At 43.5% G+C, this 22,428-nt stretch overlaps 1 protein-coding gene across 1 annotated transcript in view; it reads right to left on the bottom strand.

Moving 5' to 3' along the window:
* The window catches only part of NR6A1 (nuclear receptor subfamily 6 group A member 1), a 476,601-nt gene that overhangs the window by 52,830 nt on the left and 401,343 nt on the right, over nucleotides 1-22,428 (bottom strand). Inside the window, exon 8 of the mRNA XM_030206196.1 lies at nucleotides 20,412-20,666. Within this exon, the coding sequence (XP_030062056.1) occupies nucleotides 20,412-20,666 (255 nt within the window). The remainder of the gene's footprint in view (nucleotides 1-20,411; nucleotides 20,667-22,428) is intronic.

The raw sequence follows: 22,428 nt of genomic DNA on the forward strand, positions 1-22,428 counted from the left end.
TAAACTAGGGGGTATACTCCAGAACCAGCTTGAGAAACATTGGTTTAGTATCTCTCTCTTCTAAAGTAAACAAAAACTCAATACAAATAGTATCTACGATAAAATAATGGGGTCACATTCAATGGTGAGAGTCACTGGAGAAGTAAAACACAGTGCCCTATTTAATTCATGTATTCAGTGGCATGATCCATTTAAATAACACAGCTACATATACATTTATATGTGAATAGATAAAGATTATCCAATATAACTCATGGAAATTTATGCAAAAAAAAAAAAATCTGAAACAATGCAGACCACATTAAGCTCTTTTTAACATTGGGCCCATTGTATTTAGCTACATTTTAATTCAAATCATTTTGTTGTTAAAATAACCAAGGCCAGGCAAATTCCTTGCATTCAGTTCTTCCATCAGAGCAGAAAAAGAATATATTTTTTTACAGCTCACCCAACTTGCGCATAAGGTACACCAATTTTCAAATGTTAAGCAAGCATGGTTTTTCAGTGAGATAGTTTCCTAGGGAGCACCTGCTAATGAGGATGCACAAAATTCAGGAAAAATAAGATGTACATGTACATTTACAAAAAAAAAAAAAAAAACCCAAAGAAGGGGAATACAACTGAGTACACAACTACTTAAAAAAACTGTTGCAAAATGAACTGGAGAGGTCAACCTTGAAAATAACTTGATCTGTAGAGAGCTTGGGCTCTTATACCTCCCCACAGTAATCTCAAATATGATCAACAGAATCGAAAGCAAAAGCACCCACTCCCTCCCCCCACCCCAGACAGAAACAAACCTAGGCTCTCAAGGTCAATTTACGATGATAATGTATTCACGATAAGACTATGCACTCGAGAGGACAAAAATTGCACAAAAGGTTCCCAAATGGCCTCAAATCTCTTTTTTTGTTTCAAAAAGTAAGGCATGCATCCCGAGCCTCCATGACCAATAAGTCATTGAAAGCATTTCTCCAATGTCAAACACCTCACCCCATGCTTGGAATAAACTCTCTGAGCCCATACGCCAGGTCCCCTCCCTGCCCATCCTCAAATCCTTGCTCAAAGCCCATCTCTTCAATGTCGCCTTCGGCACCTAACCACTACACCTCTATTCAGGAAAGCTTGACTACCCCAACTTGACATTTCGTCCTTTAGATTGTAAGCTCCTTCGAGCAGGGACTGTTCTTCTTTGTTAAACTGTACAGCACTGCGTAACCTTAGTAGCGCTCTAGAAATGTTAAGTAGTAGTAGTAGGTGCAGAACTCAGGGCCAGATGCACTAAACTTTACGAGCCATTAACGAGCAAGTAGTAAACCCTGGCATGCACTAAATACTTTTTTCCGACGGCCGTAGCAGATGAGCAAATTGTGTAGAAACCCTGTTGAAATGAGATGCACTAAGCTTTTCCGCTTGCCCTAACGCTGGAAAATGCTGGGAAATCTAATGAGAGGTCTGTACCTCTCGTTGGGGCTGCGCGGGCTTGGAAAACTTATAAAATGTAAAAAAAAAAAAAAAAAATCGGGAGGGGGCAAAACGACCAAGTGCTCGTCAGGAGCATCCTTTATGGACGTTCTTCACGGTAGTGTATTATAAAAAAAATCACAGGTTCCAATGCTGCAGGCATCCACTGCACCTACCATGGTACGCCGCTCCCCGCTCCCCCCCTGATTTGAAATCAGAGCTTTCCGCAGCCAGCCCCCCCTCCCTCCCTCCCTTGAAATAACAGCTTCCCCGTCATCCTCCACCCCCACCCCCACCCCCCCCCCATGGGGTCGTCACCGCCGCTCCCCCCTCTACTCGCCCCCCTCTGTCTGCCACTGGGCCCTCACAGCGCCTCTCACCTCCGTGTGAAGGCGCTGCACCGGCAACAACAGCTGATCGCCTCTCTGGACTTCCCTCCTTTCCTCCCTGGCCCGCCCTTGTCTGACGTAACTTACATAAGTTACTTACGTCAGATGAGTGCGGGCCAGGGAGGAAAGGAGGGAAGTTTGGAGAGGCGATCAGCTGTTGTTGCCGGTGCAGCGCCTTCACACGAAGGTAAGAGGCGCTGTAAGGGCCCGGTGGCTGAAGGAAGGGGGCAGGTGGAGGGGGGGTGGAGGACGGTGGGGAAGCTGTCAATTCAAGGAAGGAAGGAAGGGAGGGAGGGGAGCTGGGGATGCGTAAAGTTCTGATTTCAATGCAGGGGGAAGGGGGGAGCGGCGGTGACCTCGGGCGTGGGGGTGGGGGGAGGGGGCAAGGACGTCCATAAAGGATGTGGGGTTTTTTTTTTACGTCCTTGGCATGCACAGAGCAGCCAGCTTAACGCTTGGCTGCTCTGCGCATGCTCTACCGGCCGATTATCCGACGGTTTTACGAAGGATTAGAGAATGCAAGTGAGCTACAACGAGCAGCTCATTTGCATTCCCTTTCCTTCATGCATAGCCGTTCCCTACCGATTCACTATGGAATTCGGTAGGGAAATGCTCTAACGACGACTTTAGTGCATCTTGGCCTCAGAGTTCCATATTGTAAAATACAATTTTTTGCCCACAACATTGACGCCTTCCTTTTGCACAAGTGGACCACAGCATTCTACCTGTCTAAAAAGAATACCAACAGGAGAAGGTATAATAGATTTGTGAAGCAACTGCTCTCAGTAGCCAATCAAACTATGCCAAAAATGTTTAACAGAGGGGCAAAACCATAAAGAATGAGAAAGCGTGGCATCAGAATAACCACACTTGGCACACTTCATGGAAGGAACAAAATTGGCATGAAAAGCTTGTTTGGGAGAAAAATATGAACTAGTTATAATCCTAAACTGACATTCCCTATGTGTGGCACTGTGCAGATAACTAGGTATCAATTGCAAATAATGAAGAAACGCCCCCTCTCTGCTATGAACTCCCAGCTCAGTATTCCACTTCTGTACCAACTTAGCAAATTTTTCCCCGGTACAACTAAAGTCAACACCCCTTAAAGGCTAGAAATGGAGAGCTGGGATCTATCCAATGGAAAGAAAAATGCTTTCAACATATGAAACAGGCCCCAAGACGAGTTGCTTAATATAATGGGAAGCCTGAGGATATATTCCATATCGTGCAACAAAATACCATCAGTTTCAGTGTACCATTTTCTTGTAAAAAGGCCACAACATATACCACCCCTTTGGTTACCCAACAGTGAAATATCCCAGCATCCTGTCCTGGACCAAAATCAGAACTACCAATATGCGGTATAAAATCTGTACAAGTCAGATTCTTGCTGCAGACCGGTAAATAAAAACTGCCAAATTATACGTAAAGAACTTAACAAAATATGATGCTTCTATATGTATGGCAGCCTCTGGCGCAGGACATGGGAGATATTGAAGATGTAATAGATAAAAGAGCTTCCTTTCCACTGCCCATTACCCAATCAGCAAGATGGCGCAACAAGCATGCCCAACTGTACAGCTGCAAACTGAGTAACCCCAGCCCTCCCTGCTTCCAATTCCCATAAAGGTATTCTAACTTATGTTTAGGTTTCTTACCCCCTCCCCAAACAAAATTGTGTGAGAGTTCTTTTGTGATCGTTCTGCAATAAGTGGATTGGAAGTTGACAAATATATATAGCCACTGGGGAAACAATACCATGTGGTATAAGATGATTCTACCATATAATGAAATCAGTAAGGTTGTCCAGAGAGACAACTGCTGTTTAGTATATTGAAGTAAGATATTAACATTACGTAAATAAAGATGTCGAGGATAGGCTGTGAGTAGAATACCTAGATAGCGTGATGAGGCTATCCCAGATGGCCCCTCTAGGGGGTGGATTCTCAGCAAAACAACCCTTAGGGATAAAGCTTCTGGCATTAGACCTAAGGGAGGGAAAGAAAAACCAGAATGCCCTCAGGAAGAAAGGATTAGGATTGTTCCTCCTAAACTAGAGGTGGAGTTACCTTGTTAGGCAGCCAGGGGGAGCCTCAGTGAGAAAATTCAGCTCCCCTGCCTGGAAAAAGCAAGACATGCCTCATCTGGAGAGGAAGCTGAGAGGAGGAGCCAGGCCCAGTTCCTACTGAAAATAGGCAGGCTTAAGCCAGAAGGGCAGAAAGGAAAGAAAGCACCTGAGAAGAGGAAGGTGTCGCTCTCTCCTGCCCAGAGGTTATGGAGTGTAGGAAGAAAGGTAACCCTATCTCTGCAGCTCCTCAGTACCTCTCCACTCTCATCTCTCCCTACATTCCTCCCCGGGAACTCCGTTCACTGGGAAAATCTCTCTTATCTGTAGCCTTCTCCTCCACTGCTAACAACAGACTCTGTTCCTTTTATCTTGCTGCACCATATGCCTGGAATAGACTTCCTGAGCCGGTACCGTCAAGCTCCATCTCTGACCGTCTTCAAATCTAAGCTAAAAGCCCACCTTTTTGATGCTGCTTTTAACTTCTTGTTCACTTGTTCAGAACCCTTATTTTATCATCCTCACTTTAATATTCCCTTATCTCTTGTTTGTCCTGTTTGTCTGTCCTAATTAGATTGTAAGCTCTGTCGAGCAGGGACTGTCTCTTCATGTTCAAGTGTACAGCGCTGCGTACGTCTAGTAGCGCTATAGAAATGATAAGTAGTAGTAGTAGTAACTCTGGCTGTGAAACAGAGGGTGGTGAACTGGAATAGGAAGCCTGCTAAAGGAATTGCAGGTACTGCAAAAGGCAGTTGTAGGAAGCCACAGAAAGAAGCTGTTAGAGTGGGGAGCTGTCAGCCCTCGACAGGGAAGGGGCAGACCGCAGGAAGAATCTTATGGGAGCTTGGAGCTGCAACCCTCAATAGTGCCCGGGGGGGGGGGGGGGGGGCAGACCGCAGAAAGAGGTTTGTGAGAAATATTTGCCGTGCTCAGCGTATTCCTAGAGGGTAAGCATGTATCCTTTATTAACTCATCTAGTAATTCATCTAGTAGTCCCTGCAACGACTGATGGAATAAGATCTCCACGATTACTATCTTCTAATAGCACTTTTTTAGGTGCTACCAATCAGGGATCTGGGGGGACGTCTGTGCCACCAGTAGTGCGACCGAAAAGGCAGGGCAAGAAGATTCATGCATAGTCTTTAATCTATCTACAAAGAGTCTCAGCCCATCCCAAATTCAGGTGTTGAGTTTGGGATTAACTTTTGTACCTACACAATTTCATAATCTTTTTGATATATGTGCTAATTTGCACAAATATTTCAGAAAGTTACGTCTGAGACCACACTTTGGTGATGATGAAACAACATATAGTGATGAATCTACACAGATAGAGACTATGTTTTTGCAAAAATATCGCTTACCGTCTACGTGGCTATCCCATGGACCTATCGATCCAGCGATAGCCACTTAACAAGATCTAAGTAAGGTGGAAAAGGTCTGGGGAAAATGTTACAGCAATTTGTCACAGACACAACATCAAGCAACAACAGAATTACAGAATGATTAAATAATTTGTTTGCGGGCAGACAAGGGGGGAGGAGTGGTTGTGCAAGATACACAAAATATATACGTGGAGCCAGAGAACAGTTGGGGGATGGTATATTTTATAGGTTACTGCAAGAAGATCCTACTAAACATTATCGACAGGTGTATATATTATTAAAGAATACCGGTGATTTATTTCACCTCCAAAATTCATAAAACCCTAAAAAAAATCCCTCCCAGCCGCCCAATAGTTTCTGGGTGTGACTCATTGTTTGAGCCTATCTCTCAGTTCCTTGATTTTCATCTTCGACCTTGCTTAAAAGATATTAAATCATATGTTCGAGACCCTTGTCATTTATTAGAACTATTACAGCAGGTACAAGTGCCGGATGATGTTCAAATTTGTTTAGTCACATTAGATGTTACGGCCTTATACACCAATATTCCACAAGAAGAGGCAGTGCAGATGGTTCAAAAGTTACTTGATACGTTACCTTTATCAGCATCGAAGGTAAAATTATTGCAGGACATGCCTGAGCTAGTTATTTTCCATAATTATTTTATGTTCCAAAATAATTTTTTCACCAAATAAAAGGGGTGGCCATGGGGGCCACAGTAGCCCCCACGGTGGCTTGTTTGTACATGGACCAATTAGAAAATGAGCATACAATTTTCAACGGGAATGGTGTCGCCCAGTGAGAAAAAGGAACGACCTCCATTAACATGTGTGCTTCCGTATACTCATATGTCAAAGAATATAGTTCAAATATTAAGAAAACATTGTTCGATTTTAGGCATACATGAGGTGTTTAAAAACACCCCGAGGTTTGCTTTCTCTCGAGGGGTTAACTTTGGTGAATGTCTGAATCCTAGAAGAAACACGATACAGCAGGATAGATTAGGAGACACTGGTCATGGTGTGTGCAATCATTGCATATACTGCCAATATGCACTACAAGTTTGAGAAATTACTATTCCTTATTCTAATGGTAAAAACTATAAATTGATGGACCACACAGATTGCAATACGATGAATTATGTGTATGGTATTCAGTGTCCGTGTGGTTTATGGTACATTGGCCAAACCACACAGAAGACTCGTATTGCCCAACACTTGAGCAATCTGCACACTGGTCGCACAGAGGCCCCCATAGTATCCCATTGGCAATTAAAGGAACATACAGTACAGGAGCTACGTTTTGTAGTATTGAATCAAGTTAGATCTGAGAGAGGGGGTAATATCCCCCTAATGTTATTGAGAAAGGAGCAACGCTTAATATTTGGGTGGAATACGGTAATTCCCTTTGGCTTCAACAAAGAAATTGAGTGGCTAAGCATTTAGGTGATGGTGTTTAAATACTGGGTCCTAGCTGTAAACCACACGCATGCGTGGGCGTCCTTTTTGGCGTCGTCACGAGCAACTGGTTTATCGAGTGCTCAACAACCTTTGGTAGCTGGTAAGCATTATAAGATTTGCATATATATATATATATATATATATATATATATATATATATATATACATATACATACACAGTGCTTTTTTTGTGCCGGTACGCAACGGTACGGCGTACCGGCACCTTTGTTTTGTGCTCCCCCCGCCCCGTGAGTCCATGTCCCGCACGCAGTGCCAGCCCCCATTTCCGGCCGCTGCTGTTTCTCCTGTTGAGTAGCAGCGGTTGCTACACAAAGAAAAAGATTTTTTTTTAAATTCAAACCTGGCTGAAACGCGGCACCCCGGCACTGTAGACAGCCATTAGGCATTGGCTGTTGCCCCGCAGCCGCTCCTCCTCTTGCCTTACGTCACTGCGCTTCTCCGGGGTCTTCCTCCAGGGGCAGTGACGTAGAGGCAAGAGGAGGAGCGGCTGCGGGGCAACAGCCAATGCCAAATGGCTGTCTACAGTGCCGGGGTGCCGCGTTTCAGCCAGGTTTCAATTTTTTTTTAATCTTCTTTTTCTTTGTGTAGCGGCTGCTGCTGCTCAACAGGAGAAGCAGCAGCGGCCGGAAATAGGGGCTGGTGCCGCGTGCGTCGTGACTTCGCGCCGTTCGTGGGAAACTTGGCAGGGAGAGGGTAAACAACAGAGGGAAGGATTGGGGAGAGAGAGAAAGAGGGAAACCAACAGAGGGAAGGATTGGGGAGAGAGAGAAAGAGGGAAACCAACAGAGGGAAGGATTGGGGAGAGAGAGAAAGAGGGAAAACAACAGAGGGAAGGATTGGGGAGAGAGAGGGGAAAAACAGATGAAAGGATGGAGAGAGAGAGGGGAAAAACAGATGGAAGGATTGGGGAGAGAGGGGAAAAACAGATGGAAGGATTGGGGAGAGAGGGGAAAAAACAGATGGATGGATGGGGAGAGAGAGGGAAAACACAGATGGAAGGATTGGGGAGAGAGAGGGAAAAACACAGATGGAAGGATTGGGGAGAGAGGGAAAACAGATGGAAGGATGGGGAAAGAGAGAAGGAAAACAGATGGAAGGATGGGGAGAGAGAGGGGAAAAACAGATGGAAGGATGGGGAGAGAGAGAGGGAAAAACAGATGGAAGGATGGGGTGAGAGAGAGGGAAAACGGAAGGATAGGGAGAGAAAGAGGGAAGACGCTGGATGGAAGAATGCAGAAAGAAATAGGGGAGACACTGGAAGGATGGGGAGAGAAAGCAGAGCTGCTGGATGGAAAAGGGGAATAGAGAAAGACTGGAGAATAAGAGGAAGGGCATGGGGAGAACAAGGGTGAGGAAAAGATAAAAAGCCACAGGTAGATGAAGGAAATTAAAGAATGGATAGTAAGAATGAATTAAATCTGGACAGAGAGAGAGAGCCTGAAAAATATTGAAGAAAGCAAAGAAAAAGGAGATGAAAATGACAAATGGCACAGAAGAGTTAAGCGAAAACAAAGGAAAGCAGAATCACAGACTGGGACCAATATGGAAAGAAAAACAGTCACCAGACAACAAAGGTAGAAAAAAATCATTTTATTTTCATTTTAGTGTTTGTAATATGTCCAATTTGAGAATTTACATTGGCTGTCTTATTTTGCACTGGGTATACTGGAGCTGTAAGAGCTTACAGAGATTTTTTATCATGAAAAAAAAACACGTTACTTTTTTCTCCTATAGTACTATAATATTTTCAATGATGTCTGTTTATATGCGCCATGGCTGGTATAGGGGGTGTGGTTAATGTGGGTGTGGCTATCATAGGGGTGGAGACATATGTGGTGACCCTGCCCATAATGAGTACCGGCACCTTTTTTTCTACCAAAAAAAGCACTGTATATATATATATATATTTTTTTTTTTATAATGCATGTAGGATGGGAAAGATAGATAACACTATATTGTTGTTCATTTAGAATATATGACCCCTGAAGATGCTCTACGGAGCGAAACACGTGCGTGTAGGGTCGTGGTGTAGATATGGGTATATCACTACAACAAGAAGAAACCAGTATGGAGTTAGTCACCATTAGTTGAAGTGGTGAGAATAATCATCATGTGATCCTCGGGTCATTTGTGGATTATGAAGATTGTGTTAAAATCCTTGAATACTGGAGACAACTAGATGGAAAGGAGCAGTTTCATTTATTCCAAGTTATGAGAGCATTAAACAACAGATTAATGCAGATTACAAGTTGAAGTGAACTATTTCCTGGGAAACAGACTGTTTCTTTAAGAGGCGAAATTACTGAACTTTATTTTTTGGAAAGGATTTTTGAGGAAAATGAAAGTGACAATTGTATTATAAATTTCAGAATTTGTAATTAGTATAAGAAGTGATTCTGTTAGTAGGTGTGAATGAGAGTAAGAGTGAGTTGTGTTTGACGGTTTGTGTGAAAAGTTTTTATAACGTGAACGGCAATGATATTAATTAATGAGTTAAGTATACAATAAAGATTGATAATTAAAAGACAACGGTTGTTGGAGAAAGTGTATGATATGCATAGTACAACTAATTATTGAGTGTATACCTAGAATAGAACACTGTAGCTAAATCAGCGAGACAGGTCTATAGCATTCAGGATGTGGGATCCTTCCCTGGTTTGGGGAACACAATTATCTCTGCCATTCACAGGGAGGAAGTTAACATCTGGTCCTCTATAATGGTATTAAACATAGCTGCCAAAGGTTGTCGTATATCTGCTAATAAGAGCTTACAGAATTCTGCTCTTTAATATCAGGTCCTGGTGCCTTTTAAAGTGCACTTCTCTTCACCACCCAATGCATTCTATCCTGTTCAATAGGTCTACTGAGCTTCGCTGATTGCAAATCCTAAATGTGTGTCTGGATCTAGTGGATGAGTCAGATCACGAGTGTACAACTGCTCATAGTAAGTCTTAAATATCTGAGTAATATCCCTGTCAGAACACACCATCCGCCTAGAAAGAACCCTTCGGGAACCTCTCCTTCTGCTGCACCAGGCGGGCCAGCAACCGATCACTCTTGTTTCAGTGTTTATAAAGTTGATATTGGTAGTATAAGGCTGACTTCCTGGCATGATGGTACAGCAGTTCATTACTAGAACGCATATTGGGGGCCTTTTAGGCCCCCATGCTTACATTTTTGCTATTATCTGCAAAATTACTTTAGTTAGAATTTTGAAACTCAAGGTATTACTCAAGTATGTCATTGTTGATAATATCCAGTTGTTCATATAATTTTTTTTCATAGGCATTATGGTGTAACAATGCTTGTTTGGTGAAAACTACATCTGTACGAATTGGGGGCCTTTTAGGCCCCCGCTGTTTTTATCATGTTCTCAGAAGTGTTTGTGTCTCAAGTTACTTTATTTGTACTCAGTAATGCTGGTGGAGGGGCCAGGGTGTGGATAATAACATGTGAGGATGTCATGTGATTTTTGGAGGGAGTGATAAGGCCATGACATCACCTCAGGTCCTCTGAACACTGAGGACAGTATACACTGTGAGCTAATTGCTGAAGGACCTGTGATAAGATAAGCTGTTGAGAGGAAATCTGTTTCATTTTCTAACATCTAGTCAGCAATGGCACAGTCTTCCTCCAAGTGTCTGACTGACCAAGAGATTGAAGCGATTATGTTTCAAAGCGATGATGAAAGTGAACTATCTTTGTCTGATGAAGAATATCTGCCACCAGCTAATCAAACATCCTCATCCAGTGATTCTTCTGATGATGAAGAAGTGAATCTAGTGGATCCTCAAGAAGTGATAAGTAGAACATCCAAAACGAATGTTTTTTGGGACAGTAATCTTACATTAGTCGGACGTACTCCAATACACAATATTGTGTGACAGGCTCAAGGAGCTGTGGGAAGTCCCAGTTACTTTACCCCTAAAGATGTATTCTGTACTTATTTTTCTGACAATATTGCAGAAGAGGTCCTATTATGTTCAAACCTAGAAGGAAGACGTATCGCTTCAGCAAAAAATAAGTCCTGGAAAAATATCTCAAAAGAGGAACTTTATGCATATATTGGACTTTTCCTGCTGGCAGGGAGTCAAAAATCGTATGATGTCCCAATACGAGAATTATTTCTGGACCCACTTTCTGATCCACACTATAAGGCGACAATGTCAGTGGGCAGATATGAGGAAATTAGAAGGATCATTCGCTTTGATGATAAGCGAACTCGTGCAGCGAGGTTTGAAACAGACAAATTAGCCCCTATCAGTTATATCTGGAACATATTTATCAAAAATTGCACAAAACTTTACAATCCTAGTACTAATGTTACTGTAGATGAGCAACTTGTACCGTTCAGAGGACGCTGCAAATTCATACAATACATGCCCAGCAAGCCAGCCAAGTACGGTATAAAAATCTTCTGGATGTGTGATTCTGCAAATTATTATGGCATAAATGGCGTAATCTACTGTGGCAAAGAGGTTGGTGCACCAGTACAGAAGGATCTGGGGTCTGAAATAGTCAAAACTCTTGCTGTTCCAATATTCAATTCAGGTAGAAACATCACCATGGACAATTATTTCACCAATGTTGAACTAGGCAATTTTCTGCTTGCAAAAGCTATTACACTTGTTGGTACTATAAAGCAAAACAGACGAGAAATTCCAGCAGCACTCAAACACAATCGTCAGCGAGCACTTTATGAGAGTGTCTTTGGATTCAATAACAAAGCGACTTTGGTATCTTACAAGGCAAAGAAGGAGAAATCTGTAATTTTACTCAGTACCATGCATCACGATTGCAGTGTTGACAGCAATAACCAAAAATTGAAACCAGAAATCATCCTGCATTACAATGCAACAAAAGGAGGTGTAGATAAAATGGATGAGATGGTGGGAGAATATTCGTGTAAGAGGCAAACAAAACGATGGCCTGTAGTACTATTTTCAAATATGCTTGATGTAGCAGCCCTAAATTCATTCATTATTTATACAGAAACTCATCCTGAATTTCATGCACAGAGGAAGGACAGGAGACGCTTATTCTTGAAGGACCTTTGTCATGAACTTGTAATACCTCACATGATAGAGCGAAGCGACTTGAAATGCTTGCCAAAGAAAACTAAAGAAGCAATGAAACGGTGTGGCGTACAGTTTCAGATTACTCCAGAGCCAGGAGAAAGAAAACGAAAGCGTTGTTTCATGTGTCCAAGAAACATAGAGAGGAAAACTGAGCGATATTGTTCCACTTGTAAGGAAACTGTTTGCAAAGAACACTCTTCTGAAAAAATAACATGTCAGAATTGTTTGGAAGACTAATATAATAGAAAAGAAAGTTAGAATAAAAATGTAGCTGCAGCTAGTTTGCTATAGATTTCTATGCATTTTTGTGTGTTTTCATGTCTTTGCGTGAAATTTGGGAAAAAAAAAGATTTTTTTGGTGTTTTCTGTGAAAAATTATAATTAAAATGTTGTCCACTATTCATATTTTATTGAGCAATTTTGAAATAAACTTGTGAAAGTTATTTAAGTGTGTTTTTCTACATTATGTGCATGGGGGCCTAAAAGGCCCCCATGACGTTAATATGTATATTTTTAACGTCATGCGTTCTAGGGTTAAGGGCTATTTGAGTGGTTATCAATTGTTCTTTTTTGCTGTAATGTGGGGAGCTTTCCTTACAACTGACGATAGTGCACCAATTGTCTCTCCAATCTCAATATTTCACCATCCCAACATTTTTTCTTTGCACTACTATAGGCAATGATATAGCCTCATAAGATGACTTTGGCCATCTCCCAATAAAGCGCTGGGAGATTGCTATGTTGATGATTGAATGAGTCAGCCCATTTACCCCATAAGTAAACCAAAAAGGCGACATCATAATATAAATCCAGTGGTAAGATCCAATGTGCATGTGTAGGGCGGGATCCCACACCCTCCATTTCAACCCAAATGAGCGTATGATCCGAGATTGCCATGGGATAGTGGTTTCTATGACAGTAGAGAACAACCTCCCCATCTACCAATCCTGGACTGGGTCTGGTGTGCTCTGGAAAGGTGCATATAATCCTTTACATCTGGAAGAAGCACGCGCCAAACATCCACCACCCCCAAGGCCTCACAAAGAAGTGTGATCCCTTTGGTCATATCAATACGGATGTGGATTATGTATTTTGTCCTGGTTAGGATTAGCCACCACATTAAAATCCCCCCCCCCCCCCCCCCCCCCCCCCCCCCCAATAATGGTCTTATGTTGGATTAAAGAGTGTATCAGATTAATAGTAGCACAAAACATTTTTTTACCATAAACATTGGGGGTGTATACGTTTTGTAACAAAAATGAAGTCCTCTCTATCAACACATGAGCTATAATATAGTGACCCTCTGAACATGTAGATTCTTATGAAACAGAATAATGTCTACTTTCTTCCCTTGTGCAGGAACCTCAATATAATCCCTAACCCACCAAGTATTTAATTTCCAATTTTCAGCTCGTCAGAGTTTCTTGTAACAAAGCTATAGAAGCAGAAGCACCTTTACAATGTAGACAATGCAAATTCTTTTCCTCTTAATTGGAGATGTGAATATCCCCCACATTTCAACAGTAAAATTTCAAGCCCATTAAGTAACAGCACAATAACAAATAAAGTAGAGCAGTACATACTCAAACAAACTTCAGGAATGCTGTCCCAACCCCCAACATCCCCGAGATAAACCTCCTCTCTATCAGTCAAAACCAACCTCCAGTTCCTAATAGGAGAACCTAGGGACAAGACAAAACACAGACCAACTACCCTCCCTTCCCTCAATCCCACTCTCTCCCAGAAACCAAACAAATTGTCCCCCTAGTACCCCACCCCCTCCCCCATACATAACTCCCCCAATTCCCCCCAGAACCCGTCCCATTATGTGTCTAGCTACTTAACGATGAGCACAGAAGAAAGCAAGCCTCCGCAATGGAAAATCCAAGAGAAGAGCACAGTGAAGGTGACAAAGTAGATGATGCCCAACAAACATCTACTGGACTCAGGATTTAATAATAAACTCTTGCTGTGAACTTTTTCTGAGTCCAGTAGAAGTATGTTGGGCATCATCTACTTTGTCACCTTCGCTGTGCTCTTCTCTAGCTACTTAACATCACCCAAGCCCCCACCACTCACCCCAAAACCAAGTACCACCAGTCCTTACCCATCTAAGCCCACTCTCATATCCATAAAATCCCACCCCCCCCAGGTGGGGCTCACAGAAAGAAAGAAAAAAACACCCCACAGAACATGAAGCCTGATTCCAGGGCCGTGCCTAGGGTCTCCCGCACCCCCCTGCAGTTGGCCCCGCTCCCCCCCCCGAACCGATCACTACACTACCCGCCCTCTTCTCCCCAGATCCTTTTCCTTTTTTTTTTTGTTTAAATTTACCTCAGTCCGGTGGCAGCGTAGCGTTAGTGAGAAGGAGCCGGCGCTCCTCCGCCCCGATGTGTCTGTCTTCCCTTCGCTCAGTGTCCCGCCTTCTTCTGATGTCATTTCTGATGTCAGAAGAAGGCAGAACTGAGCGAAGGGAAGACTGACATGGGATGGGGGAGCGCCACCTCCTTCTCACTAACACTACGCTGCCGCCGGACAGAGGTAAATTTAAACAAAAAAAAAAGGAAAAGGATCTGGGGAGAAGAGGGCGAGGTAAGCATGGTGCGGCGGGGCGCCCCCCAGAGGATGGCGCCCTCCTGCCATGCTTACCTCGCTTACCGTGTTGGCACGGCCCTGCCTGATTCTCAAAAGAACCTCATCCAATACAGAATCACTAAGAGTCCCACAGTCAACTCAGTAAATCAGATCAGCCTTGACAAAAGAGCAAATCTGTAAACAAAGGCACAGGCTATATGAAGGTAATAAATCCAAACTCCCCTCGTATAATATCACCAATTATCAGTAGGCAACATCTGGAGGCCATGATCCCAGGATTGCTATGTCAAAGTACGTGGACACCGGTATCCGCAGCAATGCCACAGTAGATGTCAGCAGGCCCCAAAAATAAAACTGTGTAGTATCTTATCCATGAACTTGCATAATGGATACAAATGCCCCAAATAGGAGGTGAACAGATGCCCTCAGTCAAATGAAGTAGGCTTGAGCATCTGCCACCTTCTCGATAAAGTGCAATTTAGAGGACACAGGAGGGCAAACTGAATTTGTTTATTGTATAGTGCAGTGCAAACGGGAGTAAATGCCATGTGGAGTTGTGGACATGCTGCGAATAATCTTGGAAACAAAGGATGGTAGAGTTCTGATAAGTAAGCTTCTGGCTCTTTCTGATAGCAGCAAGGATAGTCTGCTGAGTGAAATTAAAGCATTTAAGGATCACCACTCATGGTCTAGTAGAGGCCTGTCATACTGGCTCCACATGATGTGCATGCTCCATACAGATAGTTTGCAGTTGATGCCCCAGATTCAGAGTCTGGGGAATCCAGGACTCCAAAAGTCCAGGCAAGTCTTTATCTAGTATAGAATCTGGTAAACCTACCAAGCGTAAATTGTCCCTCCAGTTGCAACTCTCTAAGTCATCCAGTTTTGTCTCCCGGTCCAGTATCTGTTGTTGCAAGGCAGCTTATTTTTCCATCATCATGGTAGTGCAGTCCTCCCAATCAGATGTTCTTTGCAGGCTGGCATCCAGCTCCAAATAGACATTTGTCTAGGCATTCATGAGCCTCTTCTGCTCTATCACAGATTTGTTATAATTTTTTTTTTAATCTAAGGCAGCATCAACAGCAGCTGTAATCTCTGCCGTTATTTTTGATACCCAAATGGAGCTCACCGAGGGGTTGGCGGGGCTGGTCAGCCATTTTCTGATCCATCGGCCGCAGCTTATACCAACGGAAAAGCCGCTATCCAACGTGTAATGACTCTGTTATCCTATATGCAGATAGGAAATCTTCTGCCCCTTTAGAGACAACTGAGGTCTACAGATGCATTTATCCAAATATTTTTTACTACTAAAAGTAAATGTGCAAGTTAAACATATTGGGTACTGACCAGATCAAAACATATTAGGAAGAAAATTATGAGCACTGCTCTCTTGATGTACATCTAAAATGGTCCTCTACAATTTTCTGTTTTCACTCATGGGTCCTTGATGCCTAAATTATGGTTTATTTTAACAACAAGAATGTGTTCTGCAGTTCTGATAAATATATTGAATCACAGTGGAAACACATCCCTCCAAAAATAGCCCTGGAAGAAGTGCTTATCCCTGCCATGAACCCAAGGCATAGAAATTAATTATGGAGAAAGTCTATATTTAAATAAAACCTGTAAACTTTCTGTTACAATACTGCTAGCCGCCTTCTGTACAAACAAAACTCTGCCTGGCACTCGGGCTACAGAATAATGAGGGCCAGCTTGCATGAAGAATTAAATGCTCGCACATCAGTCAGGTCACTTGGGTCATCTGATAACTCTGTTTCCTGAACACTGTCTCATCTAAGATTAAATTTATATCCTGAAAACAGTGTAAGAGCAATCAATAATCTAATAATATATTAACGGGTCTCATTTCTGTCATATTTCCCCTTTCGATTGTTATTGCTTTAACATGCTCTTTTTTCTTCTGTATATCAGGATTATTTATTGATGATATATTTATACACTAGCTGGCACTTTGGGCAGTTTAGTACGCTTTCACAGAGAGGCCCTGTTTTCATTGCTGAGTGAGACAATAAAGAATGTAGATAAAGAGATCTGGCCAAGATAACCCAGTTATCACTAGAAACTTTGGTGCACGCTGAAAATTTTTCAACACCCTCTGAAGCTATAATAAGTCAAAAATGTTCAAGCCCCATACCAACAATACCATCGATCTCTACCAATGCTGGGGGAGGAACCAGAGTGAACAAAGCAGCTGCTGCTTAACACTGGATAAATATGTTAGAATTGTCATCTGCTGACCTATTCCCCTCCTTTAATTCACTGCTGTATGTTTAAGGGCCAATGCTGAAATTGCCCTTCTGACAAATTCAGCAGTGTGAAGGCCTTTTCTCAGTTATTTCTGTGCGTCTGGGTGCCAAGTAACAGCAACCTGAAACATCACTTACAAAATTAATTTTAAGAAGGCTGCTGGACCCAGTCAGTTTTCCATTACAAACCCAACAGAAAATGCTCTGATGCTCTGCTCCCCCTATTAGCCCTGTGTCAAAGATCCAATCCCTATGTACATTTATATAAAATTAAAAGACCTTGGAAACCAGCAGTCTTCAATCTCAGCTTAATAGCAGTAAACACCGACTCAGTACGCTAGTGCCATCATCGGTGTTAACTACAAATCAACAGTCCACCATTCAAAAAAGATTTTTCAAGAACTCATCCATGAATGTGTGAACGTGCATGTGTCCAAAACCCTCAAAAAAAGAAAAAAAGAAAAAAAAAGAAGGGAAAGGGGACAGGATGGGATTTGATATACCACCTTTCTATGGTTACAATCAAAGTGGTTTACACATTATACACAGGTACTTATTTTGTATCTGGGGCCCTTTTACGAAGAAGTGGTAAGTCCAACGCAGGCTTTGAGCTCTCTAAAAAAGAAGTACTGCAGTAGTTCCCTCCCCCAGCGCACACCATTTCCGGTGCTGCAAAAATATTTCGATTTTTGTAGCGCTGGTGTGTACCCGGTGGTAATCAGCAGTGCCGCGACCTGCCCGGTTACCGCCGGGTTAGTGTGGGAGCCCTTACTGCCACCTCAATGGGTGGGGTAACTGCTTTCCCCCGAAATGGCCGCATGGCAAGTGATTCACTTGCCACATGGCCATTTCTTTAAGAAAAGGGAAACCTGCCTTTTAACCACTGCGGTAATAGGGAGTCTTGGCACATTAGAAAAACACGTGCTGATGCCAGCACAGGCCCTCTTTTGCCGCAGCTTTTTTTTTTGTTACATTTGTACCCTGCGCTTTCCCACTCATGGCAGGCTCAATGCGGCTTACATGGGGCAATGGAGGGTTAAGTGACTTGCCCAGAGTCACAAGGAGCTGCCTGTGCCTGAAGTGGGAATTGAACTCAGTTCCTCAGTTCCCCAGGACCAAAGTCCACCACCCTAACCACTAGGCCACTCCTCCACTTCATAAAATGACCTCTAAGTGACTTGCCCCAGAGTCGCAAGGAGATGCAGTGGGAATTGAATCCAGTTCCCCTTGCTTCAGGGGTTCAATGCAGTGGCGTTATATGTGGGGCCATGGGGGCCTGGGCCCCCTCCCCAATTTGCTCTCGGACCCTGGTTTGGCTGGCAGGGTCCCCAACCCCCGCCAGCTGAAGCCTTCGTCCAGTGCTGGTCTCCGGTGCCACCGCACTGCCTGCCCTGCTCTCTCTTCCCTTCACGTCTGGCACACTCCTTTTTAGTGAAATTGAGCACGCTCAGTTTCACTAAAAGGAGCGTGCCAGATGTGAGGGGAAGAGAGACCAGGACAGGCAATGCGGTGGCGGCACGGCGCCAGACACCAGCGCTGGATGAATGCTTTAGCTTTCGGGGGTTGGGGACCCCCACCAGCCAAACCAGGGGTCTAGAGCATTTATGGCGGTGGTGCTTCAGCTGGTGGGGGTGGGGGACCCCCGCCAGCCAAGATGTACAGTGGCAGTGTTGGGATGGGATTGGAAGGGCAGCGAGGCGGCCGAGGGGAGGCGGTGGACCAAAATATAATGTGCCCCCCACCTTGAGGTCTGGCTACACCTATGGTTCAATGTCTACAGTCTCAGCATAGAATCTAATGAAATTGTGTTCCAAAGTTTGAGGAATGTATTAAAAATCAGCATATGATAATAAATCGTACCTTCAATACCACTTAACTTTTTATTCTAGAAACCAAGCAAAGTAATTTATCAGGTGTTGAGTAACCTAGTAGTTAAAGTGTAGGTTGAAACCTGGAAAATAAACCTGGAGATCAGTTCATTTTTATTGCTTCATTTACTAATCTGCATTAATTGTTAACACGTGTTTATAGACATTACTTCAAATTAAAATGAGTTGATGCATGCTATTTTCAATTAGACCTATTAACAAAGCACATAGCATGCATTAAAATGTTAATGTAGTCTGGTAAATGAGGTTCTTCAACTGAAAGCCCTCTTGGAAGAAGAAAATGTTGACTGTACTTGAATGTAACTTGCCTTGAGCTCATTTTTGGAAAGGTAAGGAATTAAACCTAAAATCCTAATCCAAAATATCTTAAAAGGGAGAAATTTAGCAAATACTACATTTGTGCCATATAGAAGTCACAAAGAATGGTAAAAATCTATTAATATGAGGAACTGTAATTACTGAAAACAAATTACAATATGGATTTCCCCCCTATTGTTTTATAGTTCTTCAATCAGCAAAGATATTTTATTCCCTTCTACATACTTTTACAAGAAGCTCAAAGAAGGGCTGACAAAAATGGAAGAATTTCTTTTTGCCCTTGCAAAGACACTTCATATTTGGCAATGGAACATAAGAATATGGGATAAATCTAAACTGGATGGGTGAACTAGTTCAGCAGCTCAGAGATGTGCACTGTCATGTGGGGGATCTGGGTTCAATTCCTAGGTCGCCTCAGATTCCTCAAGCTAGCCAGAGGTGGGAGATGCTGCATAAAGAGTGTTAGCCTTTGTTCAAAAGTGACACCTACTGATCAGGTTCAGTGTACACAAATACTGGACAGTTGCTGCAATGGCTGGGTTAGTTAGTAGGGGCCAGTGGTGTAGCTACGTGGGGCCTGAGGGGGCCCGGGCCCCCGCAGATTCGCCCCTGGCACCCTGCCGACGACCCCCCTCCCGCCACCAACCTTCCCCCACCATCGCCGCCAGCTCCGCTACCGCATGATTTACCTTGATTGCTGGCGGGGATGCCCAAACCCCGCCAGCCAAGAGTGTTCTTCAGCGTTGGAGTTAGTAAACTCCGGCGCCTTCATTCAAGAAAGTTCGTCTGAAGGATCAGCTGGTTTTGACGCCTTACGTCCTGCACCGTGCATGTAGCCCCGTGCAGGACGTAAATGCGTCAAAACCAGCTGATCCTTCAGACGAACTTCCTTGAATGAAGGCGCCGGAGTTTACTAACTCCAGCGCTGAAGAACACTCTTGGCTGGCGGGGTTTGGGCAGCCCCGCCAGCAAACAAGGTACTTCATGGGGCGGGCGGCGACGGCGGCCGAGGGTTGGTAGCGGGAGGGGGGGAGTTTAAGAGTGTCGGCGCGATCGAGCGGGGGAAGGGGGGTTGCCGGAGGGGGGGAGGCGGCTTAACAGTGCCCCCCCATCTCGGGCTCTGGCCCCCCCTCCTGGCAAGGTCTGGCTACGCCCCTAGTAGGGGCTTATACCAGTTACTTCTTGAAATAGTTGAAAATGCTGTTTCAGTCTCCAAAATGGGTGTCTTCAAGGATAATAAGAAAAAGCATTCAACAGAGTACTCTGAAGCGTCCAAAACTGGCAGCTAGAAAAGGTATCCCACTGTACTAGAAGCACCATGCTTACTGCAAGGCCCTTCTTAAAGGGAGCATTCCAGCCTGAAATTCACCATTACTATGCAATGGGAACACTCTCTGCAGATGGATCATACTTAAAGCTGAAACATTTTTACTCTCAGAATTTAAGCCTTAACAAGGATTTTGTTACTGCACCTTACCTGTGCAACTCATCATCAGAAGGGGTGTATTTGGAGGTCACATCAGCCAGGTCGCCAAAGATCTGTTTGCTATAGACTGTGAGGGAAGAGAGCAGAATAAGCTCCTGCCAGGTTGAGCTTAGCAGGCATGTATAGTCCTTGATTGAGAGTTCGCAGAAGAATGGCAGCTTCTTGATCCAAGCAATCTGTCTGAACAGTAACTCATCTGCCAGGCGGCACAACAGTGCAAACAGCTCAGATTGAGTTACTTTATACCTGAAAGAGAAAGTACAGAAGAGTTCAAATCACAAGAACTCCTCTTCCTCACACCCCCTCCAAAATGAGAGAAACGTTTGCAGGCCCTATCAATTTTAGGACCTTGTTTAGTAAATCAGTGCGTTTATCACAGCTCTGAATTCCTTTTGAGTACAATGACACCCAGTGGCCAGAGAAGTGATCAGCCTCTCTGCTGTTACAGTACATGTGTAAACAGCAATGCATTATCAAGCAGAATTGCTTCCAGTAGGTAAGAATATGTATATTGATTTTTTTTTAATCAATACCACTGGTGCAAATATTTATACAATTAGCCACAATTGCAGTGATTCTATTTTCTGTCTCTGTAGAATTTTGTACTAAAACTATTTTAACTGCTAACCTCTATTTTTAGCTGCCAGGTTTTTGCATTTGTTCCCCCCCCCCCCCCCCCCCCCCCCCCACAATATATTTGGCTATAACATATTCTAAAATATGATGGGTCACAATATTAATACTGGTCAAAGTTAACAAGGAAAAAAATTACAGCTCAGAAGGAGGTCCTTTACTATGCCATGCTAAAAAGTGGTTGGGCGCTGCGGCCATTTTTAGCGTAGCAGTTTTTTTTAAATGTCCACGCGCTAAATTTCCCCATTAGCGCCAGAAGTCCTTACCACACCTATTTAGGAGGTGATAAGGGTTCCCGTGCTACGCTAGCAGCACACGGAAATGTGTCCGCGCTATCCGATTAGTGCAAGCATGCCTACTCTCCACCCCCATATACGCCTCCCACGGCAAAACATAAAAAATATTTTTTACAGCGAGAGTACCATGTGCTAATGGCCGAACTACCGATGCAATCAATACATATGAAGGTAGTCTCCTCCTTTTTTACACTGAAAATCTAGAAAAATTAGGAGAACTTAATATTTCTGCATTTGGCGTATATGGCCTTAACACAAGTAGTTGAACTCCACTCTTCGTCTGATTAGAGGAAAGGCCTCAAGAAGCCCCCAGCTATAGTGTTATTAGCTATGGGGGCTGGGCTGCTTCATCATTGGCCTGAAAACCTCGGAGTGTGAAGTCTTTGTATAAAGCTTGTATACTTCAACACAGTTTACCATATACCTTTAGGTTAGGAGCAACTTAAGTTTATTAGTTGTGTCCTTCTTCTGACGGGTTTTCTCAACGCTTATTCTGACTACGGCCTACGATGGCCAGCGTTTCGTCCAACTGCCTCAGGGTCCTGTGGTCTGCGTTGATCTCCACTCGAGGTTTTCAGGCTGATGATGAAGCAGCCCATCTCCCATAGCTAATAACACTATAGCTAGGGGCTTCTTGAGGCCTTTCCTCTAATCACACGAAGAGTGGAGTTCAACTACGTGTGTTAAGGCCATATACGCCAAATGCAGAAATATTAAGTTCTCCTAATTTTTCTAGATTTTCAAACTACCGATGCCTCAGGGTGTTCTGTGGTAGTGCCCTTTTACCACACGGTAGGCCCACATTTGGCCTACTACGCCTTAGTAAAAGTGCCCCAAAGTCATCTTGGCCTTAATGCACTAAGTAGCAGTATTTGTTCAATTCCATAAAAGCATGCTGGACAAAATCTCCAGAACATAAGCTCTGTAACTCATTTCCCATTTCTTCTTAGATCTATCCCCTAATATTCAGTGGCACGTATTAGGGTGCTGCTACCCAGGTAAGTGCCACTGGTTGGATTTTCAGCAGCATTATTTGGATAATGTTGCTTAAAATCTCTACAGACCACCCTGGTGCTGTC

Source organism: Microcaecilia unicolor, chromosome 6, assembly GCF_901765095.1.
Source record: "Microcaecilia unicolor chromosome 6, aMicUni1.1, whole genome shotgun sequence".
Lineage (NCBI taxonomy): Eukaryota > Metazoa > Chordata > Amphibia > Gymnophiona > Siphonopidae > Microcaecilia > Microcaecilia unicolor.